Source organism: Odocoileus virginianus, chromosome 5 (assembly GCF_023699985.2).
Source record: "Odocoileus virginianus isolate 20LAN1187 ecotype Illinois chromosome 5, Ovbor_1.2, whole genome shotgun sequence".
Lineage (NCBI taxonomy): Eukaryota > Metazoa > Chordata > Mammalia > Artiodactyla > Cervidae > Odocoileus > Odocoileus virginianus.
The window spans coordinates 68,579,003-68,597,065 of NC_069678.1; the positions used below are offsets into that span (position 1 = coordinate 68,579,003).

Consider the following 18,063-nt stretch of genomic DNA (forward strand, 5'->3'; position numbering starts at 1 on the left):
AAAATTCAAAGTTCAAAAAATTCAATAAATCCAAAAAAGCAGTGTTCTTTGAATGTTGCATAAGCATGATTAAATGAATTTTCAGACCTCATAGATTAAGAGGTTCCCAAATAGTGGGTCACAGATTGACTCTATCAAGAATTTCCCAATTTTAATGTACTATGGCCTGTGAAATTTTCCCTCTGGGTAAGTGCCGTCTGTATTCTGGTTCAGAAATCTTTGCTTATTTCAATAGATTGTTCCTATTTTATTTCCAAGAAGTTTTCTTGTTTTGTTAAATATAAGGAAGAGGTCAAGATAATTTTTTCCCCATGTGGATATCTAATAGACTCAGCACTGATTTTTGAAGATTTTCTTTTCTCCACTAAACTTCAATTTCTCTGTCATGAATGTGGGAGGCTATATGTAAGTCTGTTTCTGGACTCCCTGTTGTATTCCAGTGGTCTATTTTTTATCTTTGAACCAATACCACCTCGTCATTATAACGGTCTAATAAATTTTGAGATCTAATATCTTGATGTTCAAGCTGAAGCTCCAATACTTTGGCCACTTGATGTGAAGAGCCAACTCATTGGAAAATATACTGATGCTGGGAAAGATTGAAGGCAGGAGAAGGGGGGCAGCAAAGGATGAGGTTAGAAAGCATTACTGATTCAATGGACATAAATTTGAGCAAACTCTGGGAGGTAGTGGATGACAGAGGAGCCGGGCAGGCTGCAGTCCATGGGGTCACAAAGAGTTGGACACGACTTAGCAACTAACAACAACAACATGCCCAGTAGTGGGGTTGCTGGATCACATGGTGGATTTTGGAGAAGAAAATGGCAACCCACTCCAGTATTCTTGCCTGGGAAATCCTATGGACAGAGGAGCTTGGCAGGCCACAGTCCATGGGGTCGCAAGAGTAGGACACGACTTTGGGACTAAACCACCATGGTGGTTTTAGCGTAACTTGTTAAGGATCTCCATACTGTTCTCCACAATGACTGTATCAGTTTACATCCCCACAGCAGCGCAGAGTGTGGTTCCCTTTTCTCCTTACCGTCTCCAGCATTTATTGTTTGTAGTTTTTTTGATATTGGCTGTTATGATTGTTGTGAGATATTGCCTCATAGTAGTTTTGATTTTCATTTCTCTAATAGTAATGTCAAACATCTTTTTATGTGCTTCTTGGACATCCCTGTGTCTTCTTTGGAGAAATGTCTGATTTCTAAGTTTTGACTCTCTAGTCCTGATAGATAAAGGCTCTTCTCAGTCACCTCGTTCTGCTTGGATTTCTTTTGATTTCCGCATATATTCTTAGTCTTTTGCTCGTCACTGCTTAAAATTTAATAAGATTTGCTGGTTGGAATTATGAAACAGAGGATCAGAGTCCCTGCAGTGAGCTTTCCTTCTTTCTGGGATTTTGGCTTTTCTAGTCTTGGTTGACTTGGTAATTCTCCAGTACCTTTGAACAAGTATTATTTATGTTTTATCCAGATTTTCTAATTAGTTTGGATGGAAACATTGGTCTGCTATAATAAGCTACTTGACTCCATCACTGTTAGGAGACGAAGTCCCTAATGTAGTCTTTTAAATAGCTGTCTAATAGTCTGTAATTTGGATAACTCATTTAACTATATGCTTATTGACGAACTTCTGGAGGTACTTCTAGTTGTTGCTATTGTTGTTGTTACTGTGTTTATTGCAATAATTCTGAAACTGGCGACCTTATACACATATCCTTCTGTTCTTCGGGCTTTTATAGGTTGGGGTTGCTGGCATTTCAATTTTTACTTTAAGAGATACTCTCAATTATTTCAGAATGTTACTAGCAAGTCTTACCAGTGACAAACCAGAACGCCTTTTTAAACTCCCCTCAACAGCACTGTTTTTAATCTCTTTTTTGTTAATTTGGACAAAAAAATGAGATCTCATTGCTTTTAAAACTTGAATTTTCTTGCTTAGCAGTAAAGCTGAGCATAATGTTTTATTTTCATTGGCTCTTTTAAAATGATTTCTTTTTTTGTGGATTGCCTTTTATGTTTTGATGAGTAGATTTTAAAAATACATATTCTAGGCTCCCCCCTTGGAAATTCAGAATCAGTAGCTAGGTGACCAAGATCTGAGTCTGAGTGTGTTTAGGAGCTGCAAGTGATTCTGATATTCAGGAAGATTTGAAAATTACTACTTTGAGTAATCAAATGTCAGTTTTGTGTTTTCAGGTCACTTGGTAAGTTAAATTTCCTGTTTTATTTTTTAAAAAAGAGGAATTAAACTAGAGAAGTTATTAAAGAAATATTGATATTCCTTTGATTATTTATGATATGCAATCCATATGTGTGTATATATATATATTTTTTCCATTTATTTTTATTAGTTGGAGGCTAATTACTTTACAGTATTGTAGTGGTTTTTGTCATACATTGACATGAATCAGCCATGGATTTACATGTATTCCCCATCCTGATCCCCCCTCCCACCTCCCTCTCTACCTATTTTAAAGAGTATATCTGGGTAGATAAAACTATGATTTCATTTTCTTTGTGTTGTGGACTAGTGACCTTTTACCAGTTGTGATATTATGGTTTATTTAGTTCAAAGGAGAAAACAGTATTGCAACAGATGTTAAGTCATGAATCCATAGTGATAAAGTAATATCTTTATTATGGAGCACTTAGGACATAAAAATGCCATCTCTGAATACAAATATTTCTTTTCCTGCCAAAGGTAGAAATAAGTATGAAAACCTCAATTGTGTTTATACTACCACTTTATTCTGTGTCACCTTTATAGATAGTAACACCATTATTTTCCATTTAATATTTATTATATTTTTATACTTTGTTTAGCATTTTATATGATCAGATTGATCATATTCTTTGCAGCCAAAGTGCAGAAGCTCTATACAGTCAGCAAAAACAAGATCATAAGCTAACTGTGGCTCAGATCATGAACTCCTTATTGCCAAATTCTTAAATTGAAGAAGTAGGGAAAACCACTAGACCACTCAGGTATGAGCTAATTAAATCCCTTACCATAATGCAGTGAAAGTGGCAAATAGATTCAACGGATTAGATCCGATAGAGTGCCTGAAGAACTATGGATGGAGGTTCGTGACATTGTATAGGAGGCAGTGATCAAGACCATCCCCAAGAAAAAGAAATGCAAAGAGTCAAAATGGCTGTCTGAGGAGGCCTTACAAATAGCTGTGAAAAGAAGAGAAGCGAAAGGCAAAGGAGAAATGGAAAGATACTCCCATCTGAATGCAGAGTTCCAAAGAATGGCAAGCAGAGATAAGAAAGCCTTCCTCAGCAATCAATGCAAAGAAATAGAGGAAAACAATGGAATGGGAAAGACTAGAGATCTCTTCAAGAAAATTAGAGATACCAAGGGAACACTTCATGCAAAGATGGGTTCGATAAAGGACAGAAATGGTATGGCTCTAACAGAAGCAGAGATATTAACAAGAGGTGGCAAGAATACACAGAAGAACTATGCAAAAAAGATCATCATGACACAGATAATCATGATGGTGTGATCACTCATCTAGAGCCAGACATCCTGGAATGCGAAGTCAGGTGGGCCTTAGTAAGCATCACTACAAACAGAGCTAGTGAAGGTGATGGAATTCCAGTTGAGCTATTTCAGATCCTAAAAGATAATGCTGTGAAAGTGCTGCACTCAATATGCCAGCAAATTTGGAAAACTCAGCAGTGGCCACAGGACTGGAAAAGGTCAGATTTCATTCCAGTTCCAAAGTAAGACAATACCAAAGAATGCTCAAAGTACTGCACAATTGCACTCATCTCACATGCTAGCAAAGTAATGCTAAAAGTTCTCCAAGCCAGGCTTCAACAGTATGTGAACTGTGAACTTCCAGATGTTCAAACTGGATTTAGAAAAGGCGGAGGAACCTGATATCAAATTGCCAACATCCGTTGGATCATCAAAAAAACAAGGGAGTTCCAGAAAAACATTTACTTCTGCTTATTGACTATGCCAAGGCCTTTGACTGTGTGGATCACAACAAACTATGGAAAATTCTGAAAAAGATGGGAATACCAGACCAGCTGACCTGCCTCCTGAGAAATCCTATGCAGGTCAAGAAGCAACAGTTAGAACTAGAGATGGAACAACAGACTGGTTCTAAATTGGGAAAGGAGTTCGTCAAGGCTGTATATTGTCACTGTAGTTATTTAACTTATATGCAGAGTACATCATGAGAAATGCTGGACTGGATGAAGCACAAGTTGGAATCAAGATTGCTGGGAGAAATATCAATAACCTCAGATATGCAGATGACACCACCCTTATGGCAGAAAGCAAAAAAGAAATAAAGAGCCTCTTGATGAAAGTGAAAGTTGGCTTAAAGCTCAACATTCAGAAAACTAAGATCATGGCATCCTGTCCCATCACTTCATGGCAAATAGATGGGGAAACAGTGGAAACAGTGGCTGACTTTATTTTTCTGGGCTCCAGACTCACTGCAGATGGTGACTGCAGCCATGAAATTAAAAGACACTTGCTCCTTGGAAGAAAAGTTATGACCAATCTAGACAGCATATTAAAAAGCAGAGAGATTACTTTGCCAACAAAGGTCCGTCTAGTCAAGGCTATGGTTTTTCTAATAGTTATGTATGGATGTGAGAGTTGGACTATAAAGAAAGCTGAGCTCCGAAGAATTGATGCTTTTGAACTGTGGTGTTGAAGACTCTTGAGACGTCCCTTGGACTGCAAGGAGATCCAACCAGTCCCTCCTAAAGGAAATCAGTCCTGAATATTCATTGGAAGGACTGATAGTGAAGCTGAAACTCCCAATACTTTGGCCATCTAATGTGAAGAACTGACTCATTGGAAAAGACCCTGATCCTGGAAAAAATTGAAGGCAGGAGAAGGGGATAATAGAATGAGATGGTTGGATGGCATCACTGACTCAATGGACATGAGTTTGAGTAAACTCCAGGAGTTGTTGATGGATAGGGAGGCCTGGTGTGCTGCAGTCCACGTGGTCACAAAGAGTGAGATATGACTGAGCAACTGAACCTCGATGGTCAATTTGAATATCCAGAACTTGACTCTTATTTGTGGCGTGTGTCCTCTTTTTGGACACTGATGCGTCAGACTCCATTGACTTCCTGCCACTATATAGATCACATAATTCTATTATTCCCGATTCTTGCCTTATCAGGCAACCTTCTGGTTATAGTCTGGCTTCCTTTGCCTAGAGTACCTTGGCTGCTAGGGAGAGAACGTGCTGAGTTGAGGACACAAACGCCCTGTGCCCTTGTAGTTGAGGTGGTTAGAGTTACCGCTGTCAGCTAATAAGTTGGCGTTCTGATTTTACGTCAGTCTAGTGAGCTTGGTTAATGGGAACTGTTCCTGAGACATGGATCTGTTGGTCATGTGCTGTCCCACTGGATTTATGAGCTTTTAAGGCCCAGGGCTAAATAGAAATATGGAAAATCCATTAGAATCAAGTTACTCAAGATGCCTCTTTCATGGTAAGCAGCTTCTCTCCTCTAGAGACACTCTGTGTCTGCTCTGCTATTGGCTGTGAGTGAGTTTGTTTTTTACATTTGCATTCTTGTAGTTTTAATTTTTCATTTAATTTTTATAAAAATTTAAAAATTTTAAATTATCATTACATAAATAACCATAATGACAGATGCAGTTGTAAAAACTGGTAGAACTAAGGTGTCCTAAGCACAGAGTAACAGCTAACTGTCCAGTTATTAGCGACAAAAAGATATCCCGTGATTTTGTTGTGTGTGTTTATTCATTTGTCCCTGTGAAAAGAATTTGACACTTTACAGTCATTTAAAGAAATGACTTTTGTTTATTTGATTTCATAAAAAGCTGTATCATGTTCATATATTTTTTGAGTATCTGTTTCTTAAATATGAGAAAGAAAACTAGTTTTCTTTGTTCTAAGCTGGGGACAGCCTCTTATTATTTTTGTCATACTAACTGTGGAGGTAGGATTGCTGGTGTTTAATGGGCGTGCAGTGGGCAAGGATCTTAAATACCCTGTAGTGGCCCAGAGAGCTCTCCAGAGTGAGGTATTGTCCAGCCCCCAAATCTTGAAAGTGCCCCTCTTAAACAGTTGGCTGATTTCTTCAAGTGACCTGAATATCTGTGTGCACATAGCGCCATCTAGTGGGGGGAAATATCAATAGGTAATAAGCAAAATCGCCTTTCATAGCAGGAATGAGAAAATTTAAAAATCTGCACTTTCTGTAAAATGATAGGTTATAGAATCCCAGACTTTTGAAGCAGGAAGGAAACTGAGATAATCTGATACATCTTCTCCTTTTACAGATTAGAAAATTATGGCCCAAAGAGGTGCAGTGATTTGTCCAGTAACATACGTGTATACATGCATGCTAAGTGGTTTCAGTTTTGTCCAACTCTGCGATCCTATGGACTGTAGCACATCAGGCTCCTCTATCCATGGAGTTCTTCAGGCAAGAATAATGGAGTGGGTTGCCTTGTTACGGGCTTCCCAGGTGGCACTAGTGGTGAAGAACCCGCCTGTCAGTGCAAGAGATGATGCAAATGCAGGTTCAGTCCCTGGGTCGGGAAGATCCCCTGGAGAAGGGCAAGGCAACCCACTCCATTCTTGCTGGAGAATCCCATGGACAGAGGAGCCTTGTGGGCTGCAGTGCATAGGGTCGTAGAGTTGGACACAACTGAAGCGACTTAGCACGCAGTTAGTATTACAGCAAGAGCCGGGGCTAGAATTCAGGTCTCAGTTTTCCAAATTGGTAATCTGAACCTTTTACATAGCAAACTGACTATCTTTGTGTCCTATTTGTGTTAAAGTCTTATGTTTTTAGTGATTTATTTAAGAAAGAAAAAATAATAAATGAGAACATCTCATTTACTAGGTATGCCATGAAGTAAGCTCCCATAATGCGTGTATTATAGATTACATCTTATTTTGAACCTGATTGTTTCACTTAGAGAAATGAGACAAGCTGTTGTGATTTCATTTAATTTTTTTTAGTTACTATGATTTCAGCACAAGTGTTTTAATCTTATGATAAAACTTTTTAGGATAGATAAAAAATAAATGCATGAAAATTTATTAAAATTATGTAGAACTGACAGGTTGGCAATGAAAAATGCAGAAAGCTTTAAAATGAATTATAAAATAATGGAAGTTCTCATTTTCCCTCTTTATTAGGGTACATAAAATTGGTTCTGATAAGTCATTTTTTTTTTTTTCTTTTTAAGCGAGAGGGATTGGCACATATTGAGAATAGCAATAACCATCCCAGGACTATGTCACATTTAGTTGGAAAAGAGCAGTTTTTAATTATTGACTGGAAAATGTTGTTTAAACAAAAAGTGGGTTATAAGGTGAGCTTTAACAAGTGGTACGATATTGGGAAAAGGAACCTGTAAGAGACTGAAGTAAACTGAGACATCCTGGTAGATGATGATTATATTGGTAGTGATGGTAACAATGATGATGATTTTTGACAACAGTGATATAATAGTTCACATTTCTTTATGTATAGTGCATGTTCTGAGTGTTTTTAAATATGCTACCTCTTTTAAACTTCATAGCAACCCTCTGAAGTACAATTATTCTCTCATGTTTATGGGTGAAACTGAGGGATGGAGAAAGCAAGTAACCTGTCAAAGGGCTCACAGATAGTAAAGTTTTCCCCTCCTACTTCTGAAATGGAACTTTTTGATAATATTGGGTTGGCCAAAATTTTTGCTCTGTAAGATGGTATGGAATAACTCAAACAAACTTTTTGGTCAACCCAGTATTTTAACTTGCTAGGAACAGTTTTGGACATCTGTCGTATTGTTCATAAAATGACCATTTTTATATATGTTTTCAGTTCTTTTAAATTTAATTTTAAAATAGCCTCAGTGTATTCTTCTACATCTAGGAATCCAGTTACCCTTCTGCAACAGTCCTTTATAGAGTTATCTCAGATGGCTGTTATATCTACCACATGTCTATGTAGAATACAGGGGAGAATGCCAGAATGACTCGGACAAGTGTACAGTGTTACTGCCATTCCAAAGAAAAATTCAGAACTGCTAGTGTCAGAATTTACCTCTTAGAGAACATGATATCTGGCAGGAGTTTGGTTGGGGAGTCTAAGTGAAATAGAACAAGATTTACAGATACTTTTCTTCTGCCCCATTTCTCTTTCTCTTTTCTTCTGGGACTTTTATAATGTATATATTGGTCTGCTGATGGGTAATATTGCATAAATTCCTTAGGCTTTCTTCACTCTATTTTTTGTTTGTTTGTTTACTTCTCTGACAAGATGATCTCTAATGCCTTGTTTTTGAGTTCACTGATCCTTTCTGGATCTAGTCTGATGTTGAATCCCTCTACTGAAATTTTTCAGTTTATTTATAGTATTCTTCAGTTCCAAGATTTCTGTTTGGTACTCTAGTAATTTCTATCTCTTGGCTGCAGTTCATGCATTTCTTCTGACCTGGATGAGCAGCTTTATGATGACTGGTTTGAATTCTCTAACAGGTAAATCACACATCGGTATCATTAGGGTTGATTTCTGGAGATTTAGCTTGTTCCTTCAGGACTTATTTCCCCGTTTCTTCATTTTTCTTGACTTACTGTATTGGTATCTTCACAATGGAAAAAACAACCTCTTCTTCCAGTCTTCACAGACTGGCCTCACACAAGAGGAGATCTTTGCTGATCAGCCCAGCCAGAGACTTAAGGTAACCTCTCAAACATTCAGGCTAGTCAAAATCTGTCTTTGGTCTTAGTGCTCCCCAGGCATCTCAAGTATTCTAGAGTCTGTCAGTGCCCTTAGATAGGTGTGACAGTGGCTAGTCCCTTGGGCAGCTCCTAGAAATGTAGGAACATTACATGTGTGGTTCACCTCCTGCTGCCCCAGGACCCTGGGATTTTTGTTGTTGTTTATGTGGTGTATCACATTGATTTATTTGTGGATATTGAAAAATCCTTGCATCCCTGGGATAAATCCCACTTGGTCATGGTAAATGATCTTTTTAATGTATTGTCGGATTAAGTTTGCTAGTATTCTATTGAGGATTTTTGCATCATGTTCATCAGTGACATTGGCCTGTAATTTTTGTGTATGTGTGAGATCTTCATCTAGTTTTTGGTGTCAGGGTGATGCTGGCCTTATAGAATGAGTTAGTAAGTGTTCCTTCCTCTTCAGTTTTTGGGCATGGTTTTGGAAGTATAAGTGTTAACTCTTCTCTATGTGTTTGGTAGATCTCACCTGTGAAGCCCTCTAGTTTCTAGACTTTTGTCTGTTGGGAGTTTTTAAATTATTAATTTCATTGCTAGTAATATATTTTCTTTTTCTTCCTGGTTCAATCTTGGGAAATTGTACCTTTCTAAGAATTTGTTCATTTCTTCCAGGTTGTCCATTTTATTGGCATATAGTTGTTTGTAGTAGTCTCTTATGATCATTTGTATTTCTGTGATATTGGTTGTAGCCTCCCCTTTTTAATTTCTAATTTTATTGATTTGAGCCCTCTCCCCCACTTTTTTTTGTTGAGTCTGGCTAAAGGTTTATCAGTTTGTTTATTTTTTCAAAGAACCAGCTCTTAGTTTCATTGATTTTTTTTTTCCCATTGTTTTTTGCTTTGTCGCTGTTTCTTTCCTTCTACTAACTTTGGGTTTGGGGTTTTATTCCCCTTTCTCTGGTTTCTTCATGTGTAAGTCAGAGTTGTTTATTTGAGAGTTTTCTTGTTTCCTGAGGTGAGTGTGTATCACTATAAACAGCCCTGTTAGAACTGCTTTTGCTGTGTCCCATAGGTTTTGGTTCATTGTATTTTCATTTTCACTTATCTTTAGATATTTTTTGATTTCCTCTGTGATTTCTTCAGTGATCCATTGGTTGTTTAGTAGCATAGTGTTAGACCTCTACTAAACAATATATTTTTAAACAATCAAAGAATTTAAAGAAGAAATCAAGGGAAATTAATAAATATAGAGATGAATGAAAATGAAAACAATGTACCCAAAGTTAGCTCTCCCAAAGTTACAACCTAACTTTACAACTTAGCTAGAAAAAGAAGATTTAACTCAGAGCTAGTAGAAGAAAATTTTAAAAAGATTACAGTGGGGATATATTAAATAGAAAATAGGAAAACAGAGAAAAATCAACAAAACCAAATTTTGTTCTCTGAAAAGATAAACAAAATTGATGAATCATGAACTAACTGGACTAATAAAAATATAAAGATGACTCAGATTACTAAAATCAGAAATGAAGTTGGGGACACTTTTATTGATTTTGTAGAAATAAAAAGATTATAATAGTGTGCTGTGAACAGTTGTTTGCCCCAGATTGGACAGCCTAGACGAAATGGACAAATTCCTAGAAACACGAGACCTACCAAGACTAAATCATGGAGAAAGAGAAAATCTGAATAGACCTGTAACTACTGGTGCTAGTGGTAAAGAACCTGCCTGCCATTGCAGGAGATGTAAGAGACACAGGTTTGATCTCTGAATTGGGAAGATCCCCTGGAGGAGGGCATAGCAACCCACTCCAGTATTCTTGCCCAGAGAATCCCGTGGACAGAGGGTCCTTGTGGGTTACAGTCCTTGGAGTTGCAAATAGTTGGACACGACTGAAGTGACTTAGTACACATAACTAGGAATTAGACTGAGTCAGCGATCAGAATCTTCCAACAGAGTGAAGTCTTAGATCTGATAGCATCACTGATGAATTCTGCCAGACATTTAAAGAAGAATTAATATTAATACTTCTCAAATTTCCCCATAAGACTGAAGAGGAGGGAACACTTCCTTATCTGTGAAACCAGTATAATCCTAATATCAAAGCCAGACAAAGACAAACTACAAGAAAAGAATATCCCTTACGAACATTGGTGCAAAGATTTTCAAAATAATACTAGCAAATAGAATTCAGAAGTCTATTAAAAGGATTATACACTGTGGCCAAATTAGATTTATCCCTGGAATGCAAGAATGGGTCAACATACCAAAATTAATCAATGGTATGCTATTATCAACAAAATGAAGGAAAAAAGCTGTGTGATTACCTTAATTGATACAGAAAAAACATTTGACAAAATTCAGCACCCTTTCATGATAAGGAACAGGCAACAAAATAGAGACAAAAAGAAAACTGTATCACTGCAATGAAAACCATACATGAAAAACACACAGCAGCAAAAACTGAAAACTTTTTCTTTAAGATCACGAACAAGACAAGGATGCCCACTTTCACTTCCATTCAACATAGTAGTGGAACTTTTAGCCAGAGCAAGAAAAAGAAATAAAAAACATCCAAATTAGAAAAAAAGAAGTAAAATTATCTCTGTTTGCAGATGATAAGATCATGTGTGTAGAAAATCCTAAAGACTCTACCAAAAAAGCTGTTTAAACTAATAAAAGAATTTAGCAAAGTTCAGTTCAGTTCAGTCGCTCAGTCGAGTCCGACTCTTTGCGACCCCATGGACCGCAGCACGCCAGGCCTCCCTGTCCATCACCAACTCCTGGAGTCTACCCAAACCCATGAGTCAGTGATGCCATCCAACCATCTCATCCTTTGTCGTCCCCTTCTCCTCCTGCCCTCAATCTTTCCCAGCATCAGGGTCTTTTCCAGTGAGTCAGCTCTTCGAATCAGGTGGCCAAAGTATTGGAGTTTCAGCTTCAGCATCAGTCCTTCGAGTGAATATTCAGAACTGATTTCCTTTAGGATGGACTGGTTGGATCTCCTTGCAGTTCAAGGGACTCTCAAGAGTCTTCTCCAACACCACAGTTCAAAAGCATCAATTCTTTGTCACTCAGCTCTCTTTATAGTCCAACTCTCACATCCACACATGACTACTGGAAAAACCATAGCTTTGATTAGATGGACCTTTGTCGGTTAAGTATTGTCTCTGCTTTTTAATATGCTGTCTAGACTTGTCATAGCTTTTATTCCAAGGAGCAAGCGTCTTTTTAATTTCATGGCTGCAGTCACCATATGCAGTGATTTTGGAGCCTGAGAAAATAAAGTCTGTCACTGTTTCCATTGTTTTTCCATCTGCTTGCCATGAAGTGATGGGTTCAGATACCATGATCTTACTTTTCTGAATGTTGAGTTTTAAGCCAGCTTTTTCACTCTCCTCTTTCACTTTCATCAAGAGGCTCTTTAGTTCCTCTTCACTTTCTGCCATAAGGGTCGTGTCATCTGCATATCTGAGGTTATTGGTATTTCTCCCTGCAATCTTGATTCCAGCTTGTGTTTCATCAAGTCCAGCCTGTCGCATAATATACTCTGCATGTAAGTTAAATAAGCAGGGTGACAATATTCAGCTTTGTGCTCCTTTCCAAATTTGGAACCAGTCTGTTGTTCCATGTCCAGTTCTAACTGTTGCTTCTTGACCTGCATACAGATTTCTCCACAAAAGAATGGAGCTGGACCTTTATTAACAGTGTATAAAAAACTAACTTGGACCTAAGTGTAAGACCTAAAACCAAAACTCTTAGAAAAAAAGCACAGGGCAAAACCCTTCACAACATTGGTTTTGGTAATGATTTCTTAGATATGACTCCAAAGGCACAGTTGACAAGAGAAAAAGTAGACAAATTGGACTTCATGAAAATTAAAAAAAAGTTTTTTTTATCAAAAGACACCATTCACAGAGTGTTAGTTGCTCTCTTGTGTCCAACTCTTTGTGACCCTATGGACTGTAGTCCGCCAGGCTCCTCTGTCTGTGGGATTTTCCAGGCCAGAATACTGGAGTGGGTTGCCATTTCCTTCTTGAGGAGATCTTCCCGACCCAGGGATTGAACCTGGGTCTCCTGCATTTCAAGCAGATTCTTTACCACCTGAGCCACCAGGGAAGCCGTATCACCAGAGTAAAAAGAGACAACTCACATAATGGGAGGAAATATTTGCAAATCATATATCTGATAAGGGATTAATATCTGAATATATAGAGAACTTCTAAAATTCAACAACAGTAAAAACCTGTTTCAAAAATGGGCAAAAGACTTGAATAGACGTTTCTCCAGAAAAGAGATATGCAAATGTCCAATAAGCACATGGAAAGATGTTCAACACCACTGATAATTAGCGAAATGCCAGTTAAAACTCCAATGAGATACTACCTCACATTCATTAGCAAAGCTATTATCAAAATAGCATGAAGTAACAAGTGTTGGCGAGGATATGAAGAAATTGAGTGGAAATGTAAAATGGTCCAGACACCATGGAAATGAAATGTTGGTTTCTGAAAAAATTTAAAATTAAAATTACTATATGATCTGGCAGCTTCACTTATGGGTATATTCCCTGGAAGATTGAAAGCTTGGTCTTGAAAAGATATTTGTACACCCATGTTCATAGCAACATTTTTCACAATAGCTAATGTGGAAGCAACCCAAGTACCCACTGACTGTTGAATGGATAAGCAATGTGGTACATACATACAATGAGATATCATCCAGCCTTAAAAAGGCAGAAAATTCTATAATATGCTATAACATGGATGAACCTGGAGGACATTATGCCCAGTGAAATGCCAGGTGTAAAAAAACAAGTATTGTGTGATTCCATTTATTTGAGGTATTTTAAGAGTAGTCCAAGTCATAAAGACAGGAATTGTAATAGTAGTTGCCTGGGGCTGAGCGGAGGGAAGAATGGAGGGTTATTGTTTAATAGGTACTAACTCTCAGTTTCACTAGATGACAAGAGTTACGAGTCTGGTGATGGGTACAGATGACTGTACAACACTGTGAATGTATTCAGTACTGCTGAGCTGTATACTTGAAAGTGGTTAAGATGGTCAAATTTGTTATGTGTATTTTACCACAAGAAAAAAGGAATGGTGTTGCTTTAAACATTGAATAAAACTTACTTGAATTTCAGATTATTTTTTCTTTTCACTTTCCGAGTATTTAAAAATGGCTTTAATGGTGTTTGTTAAAAATGATGTGACATAGATGTTGACTGTCTGAATTAGCATACAGTGTTCTTTATTTGTCTTTTTGTATATCACAGTTGTACTGTTTAAAGGCTGATAGCACATTAAGGCTTTTGATAGCACATTTTAGTCAATACCGTGTAATTTTTAAAATTGTTTTCATCAAAAGTAAAACTGATTGGGAAATACAATATAATCACTTTTCTCCTGCCACTTTTTATAGAAAAAATATGTTCAGAAGTGTGAAAAAATTGAACAGGTTTATAATAATATTTACTAAGTCACCTTATGTAGGATTTAGAAAATAAATTTTAGTATAAACTTAATATACTTTAATACATTTCAGAAATAAAAGTCTTGCTCTTCCTCCACCATCAGACACCCCATTTATCTCTTAGGGTGGCTACTTTTAATGTTTCTTAAATAGTTTTCCAGAAATGATCTATGAATAGATAAGTATATGTATATGAGTATATGATGGCATTGCACACACACATACAGAAAATCTATATACCCCATCTTTTTTTTTTGAAGAGTCAATTTCTATAAGGTATTTTGAATGGCTTAAATATGTTCTTCAGTAAGTTCAAGGAAAAGCAGATAAATTGATGTGTACATTAAAACTGTAACTGTCTTCAACAGAAAACAACAAGATTCTATAAAGCAATTATCCTTCAATTAAAAAGTAAATAAGTTAAAAAAATACATTACTCATAGATTCATAAATGTTCACTTCAAGTGGATTGACGAGGCAAATGTAAACAAATGTATTAAAAAGAAATCATAGAGTAATATCTCTGATTTCAAACTTGTGAAATCCTTTTTAAGCATAAGTACAATAAAAGAAGTTTGTAAAGGAGAAAGTTAGTTTTTGGCCAAAAAAATATCAATAAATAAAACCTATAGTGTAGGTTTAATATCCTTAAAAAAAGATTTCCAAGAGGGAATGACTGATTTTTTTTTTTTTTGAATGACTGATTTTAAATGTAAATGCTTGCTAATAGTGGGTGGAATCAAACAGCATAAAAACAGTAACTTTTTTCTGGAGTCAACACTTTAATCTTATATTTTAAAATGCAGAACCATTTTTGTAGTAAGATATAATGCAAATAAAATTGGAATTTCATATAAAAATGTAACTGTCTTTATTTGAGGTCTTCTAATTATTCTGGTGGTATAGATGAACAGTAAACTTTGTTTATTATAGTTCGCCAACAGATTAGATTTTAAAATCCTTTTATGAAAATGTAAGACGCTTACTCCTTGGAAGGAAAGTTATAACCAACCTAGATAGCATGTTAAAAAGCCGAGACATTACTTTGCCAACAAAGGTCCGTCTGGTCAAGGCTATGGTTTTTCCAGTGGTCATGTGTGGATGTGAGAGTTGGACTGTGAAGAAAGCTGAGTGCCGAAAAATTGATGCTTTTGAACTGTGGTTTTGGAGAAGACTCTTCAGAGTCCCTTGGACTGCAAGGAGATCCAACCGGTCCATCCTAAAGGATATCAGTCCTGGGTGTTCATTGGATGGACTGATGCTGAAGCTGAAACTCCAATACTTTGGCCACCTCATGCGAAGAGTTGACTCATTGGAAAAGACCCTGATGCTGGGAGGGATTGGGGGCAGGAGGAGAAGGGGACGACAGAGGATGAGATGGCTGGATGGCATCACCGACTTGATGGGCATGAGTTTGAGTATACTCCGGGAGTTGGTGATGGACATGGAGGCCTGGCATGCTGTGATTCATGGGGCCGCAAAGAGTCGGACACGACTGAGCAACTGAACTGAACTGAATTGAATTGAAAAAATTTTAATTTGTGTGAAAGATTTTTGCCCTCAACATATGTTCTTAATATCCATCATACTTTTGGGAGTGGGATTATTGTGAATGTTGTATAGTGGAAAGGGCAAAGGAGGAGGATGTTTTACCATATTGTTTTGATTTTTTTTTTTTAAAGCTATGAGCATATTCTACTTTTATTAAAATGATAATGGTAAATATTTTTAAGAAATGTAATGACATAAAGGTAATTTTAAAATAATGTCCTCATTACTAAGCTTATGTTGTGCTTTTATTAATTTTGGTTTTAGGCCTGTGTGGACGTCAGAGCCAGTTCAGTGTTTTGGCAGCAGATGGAATTTGCAGAAAGCCTCCATGGTCATCCCAAGTTGCCAGAATGGTTATCTACACACCCTTCTCATGGCAATCGAGCTGAGCACTTGGATAGGCTCATACCTCAGGTGAGCTAACACTACATAAGGCAAGACTTTATTGTTACTGTATCATTTATTTTTAATACTGTTACTTGTTGTGCCTAGAAAAAGAGCACTAGCCTGTCAACCATTTTTATTACCATCAGTTTTCAAAGGGTTTCACTGAAAAGGAAAAAAATCCTGCTAGTCCACAAGTCCTGGTGAATAAATTGGTATGTATAGTTGACTTTTCATGATAGTCAAGGTTTAGCATATTTAGTATCATACTTTTTAATTTTAACTGATTTGGTGAAAGTCTAAAAGTCAAGGTATGTTTTTCATCATACGGATCATAATCTTAGTGATTTAAGCTTATCATTAAAAATACCAGTTAATGAATTGTGTGAAATTTTTGGTTGAGTATTAATTCCAGTAGTGATGCTGGAATTTGTTTTTTTTTTAAGGAAAAAAACTCCTTCAGATTAGTTTGCTTTCTGGTTATTTCTCTTAAAAGATAGAATAAAGTATGTGCTATGTGTTCTTTTTTTTCTTTGAAGAATTCATTAATGGATCAAGCTGAAACAGCTTTCTCCCAAGTAGTATTCATTCTCTTCTAAAAATCTTTGATTTAACATATTCAGAATGTTTTCTGTGCTTTCCACATAGGTACAAAATGAATGTCAGTCATCTCTAAGGCAGGCTATGTGCTCTCTTCTGTCTCACTTGCTTAAAAGCAGAATATTCATTACCAATTTAAGAATTAGTCTTGGGTTAATTGCTAAAGGGATAACACAACAGATTCAGATATATTATAGAAGTCTCTTTAAATATGACTTCAAATTCAGAAGACCAAAACATTGAGTACCCATTATAAGAAAGATGCAAAAGAAATAATACATCATCTTGATATTTTAAGATGCTAAAATAAGTAAAAAATGATTCTTAATATAATAAGGAATATTATTTATCATAAGAAAAGTTGAATACAATGGTATACATTGTGAAAGAAGAATAACCTTATTACTTGGTGTAATAATAATAACCTTATTTTGGGGGTAAGCTTCTTATTTGGGGTAAGAAACTACAAGAAGATTCATTCATTTATTCATGTGATCAACATTTATTAATATTCATTGCTAATGAATGTTGTATTGTGTTGTATTGTGCCAGGGAGTGAGCAAGGAACAAAACAGCCTCTTGTTTTCTTAGAGCTAACATTCTAGTTAAGGAATGCAAATAATAAGCAAGCAAACAAACATACATATAGTATGTCAAGCAGTTAGAAGCACATTGCAGAAAAACAAAGCGGATGAAAGGTGGGAGAGAGGCCTGGGCAACAGAAGGTATACTAGTCAATGTTCATTTGCCAAAGAAGACCTTAATACACAGAATCTGGAAAGAAGCAGGGCAGCAAGTCCTGTGGATATCTGGAGGAAGAGTCTTCTAGGCTGAGCAAGCAGCAAATACCCAGGACCGGAAGTGAGATTGTGCTTGTTTGGTATATTCAAGGAATAGCAAGATGCTGGGGCTGAATGGAGTCAGGGAGGGGAGAATGGTTGAGGTGTGAGGGGTCTTCTAAACCACTGTAAGGTCTTGATTCTTATTTCAAGTGATATGGGAAGCTAAGCAAGGCTTTGAGCAGAGGAGGCTTGATCTGGCTCAAGTGTTTTATAGTGATCACTGGGTCTCTTTTGTGGACTATAGGGGAGCAAGGGTGGAATCAGGAAGCCTATTTAAGAGGCTCTTGCAGTAATCCTGGTAAGATTATGGAGGCAGAAGAGTGGGAGAGAAATGGTCAGATTTTAGATGTATTTTGAAAAGAATGGTGACTGGATTTGTTGATTTTTTGAGCTTACTTTATGCCTTTTAGGCACTGGGTCAGCCAGACATAGGTTATTGAGACCTATCCTAAATACATTTCATTTATACTCTTAACTTTAAGGAAAAATACGTGAGGAAGAAAGAGCAGTGAA

At 36.8% G+C, this 18,063-nt stretch overlaps 1 protein-coding gene across 2 annotated transcripts in view; it reads left to right on the forward strand.

Moving 5' to 3' along the window:
* Window positions 1–18,063, forward strand: part of OMA1 (OMA1 zinc metallopeptidase) — a 59,582-nt gene that overhangs the window by 25,666 nt on the left and 15,853 nt on the right. For both annotated transcript variants that reach the window (XM_020905275.2, XM_020905354.2), the window contains exon 8: window positions 15,989–16,138. In XM_020905275.2, the coding sequence (XP_020760934.2) occupies window positions 15,989–16,138 (150 nt within the window). The remainder of the gene's footprint in view (window positions 1–15,988; window positions 16,139–18,063) is intronic.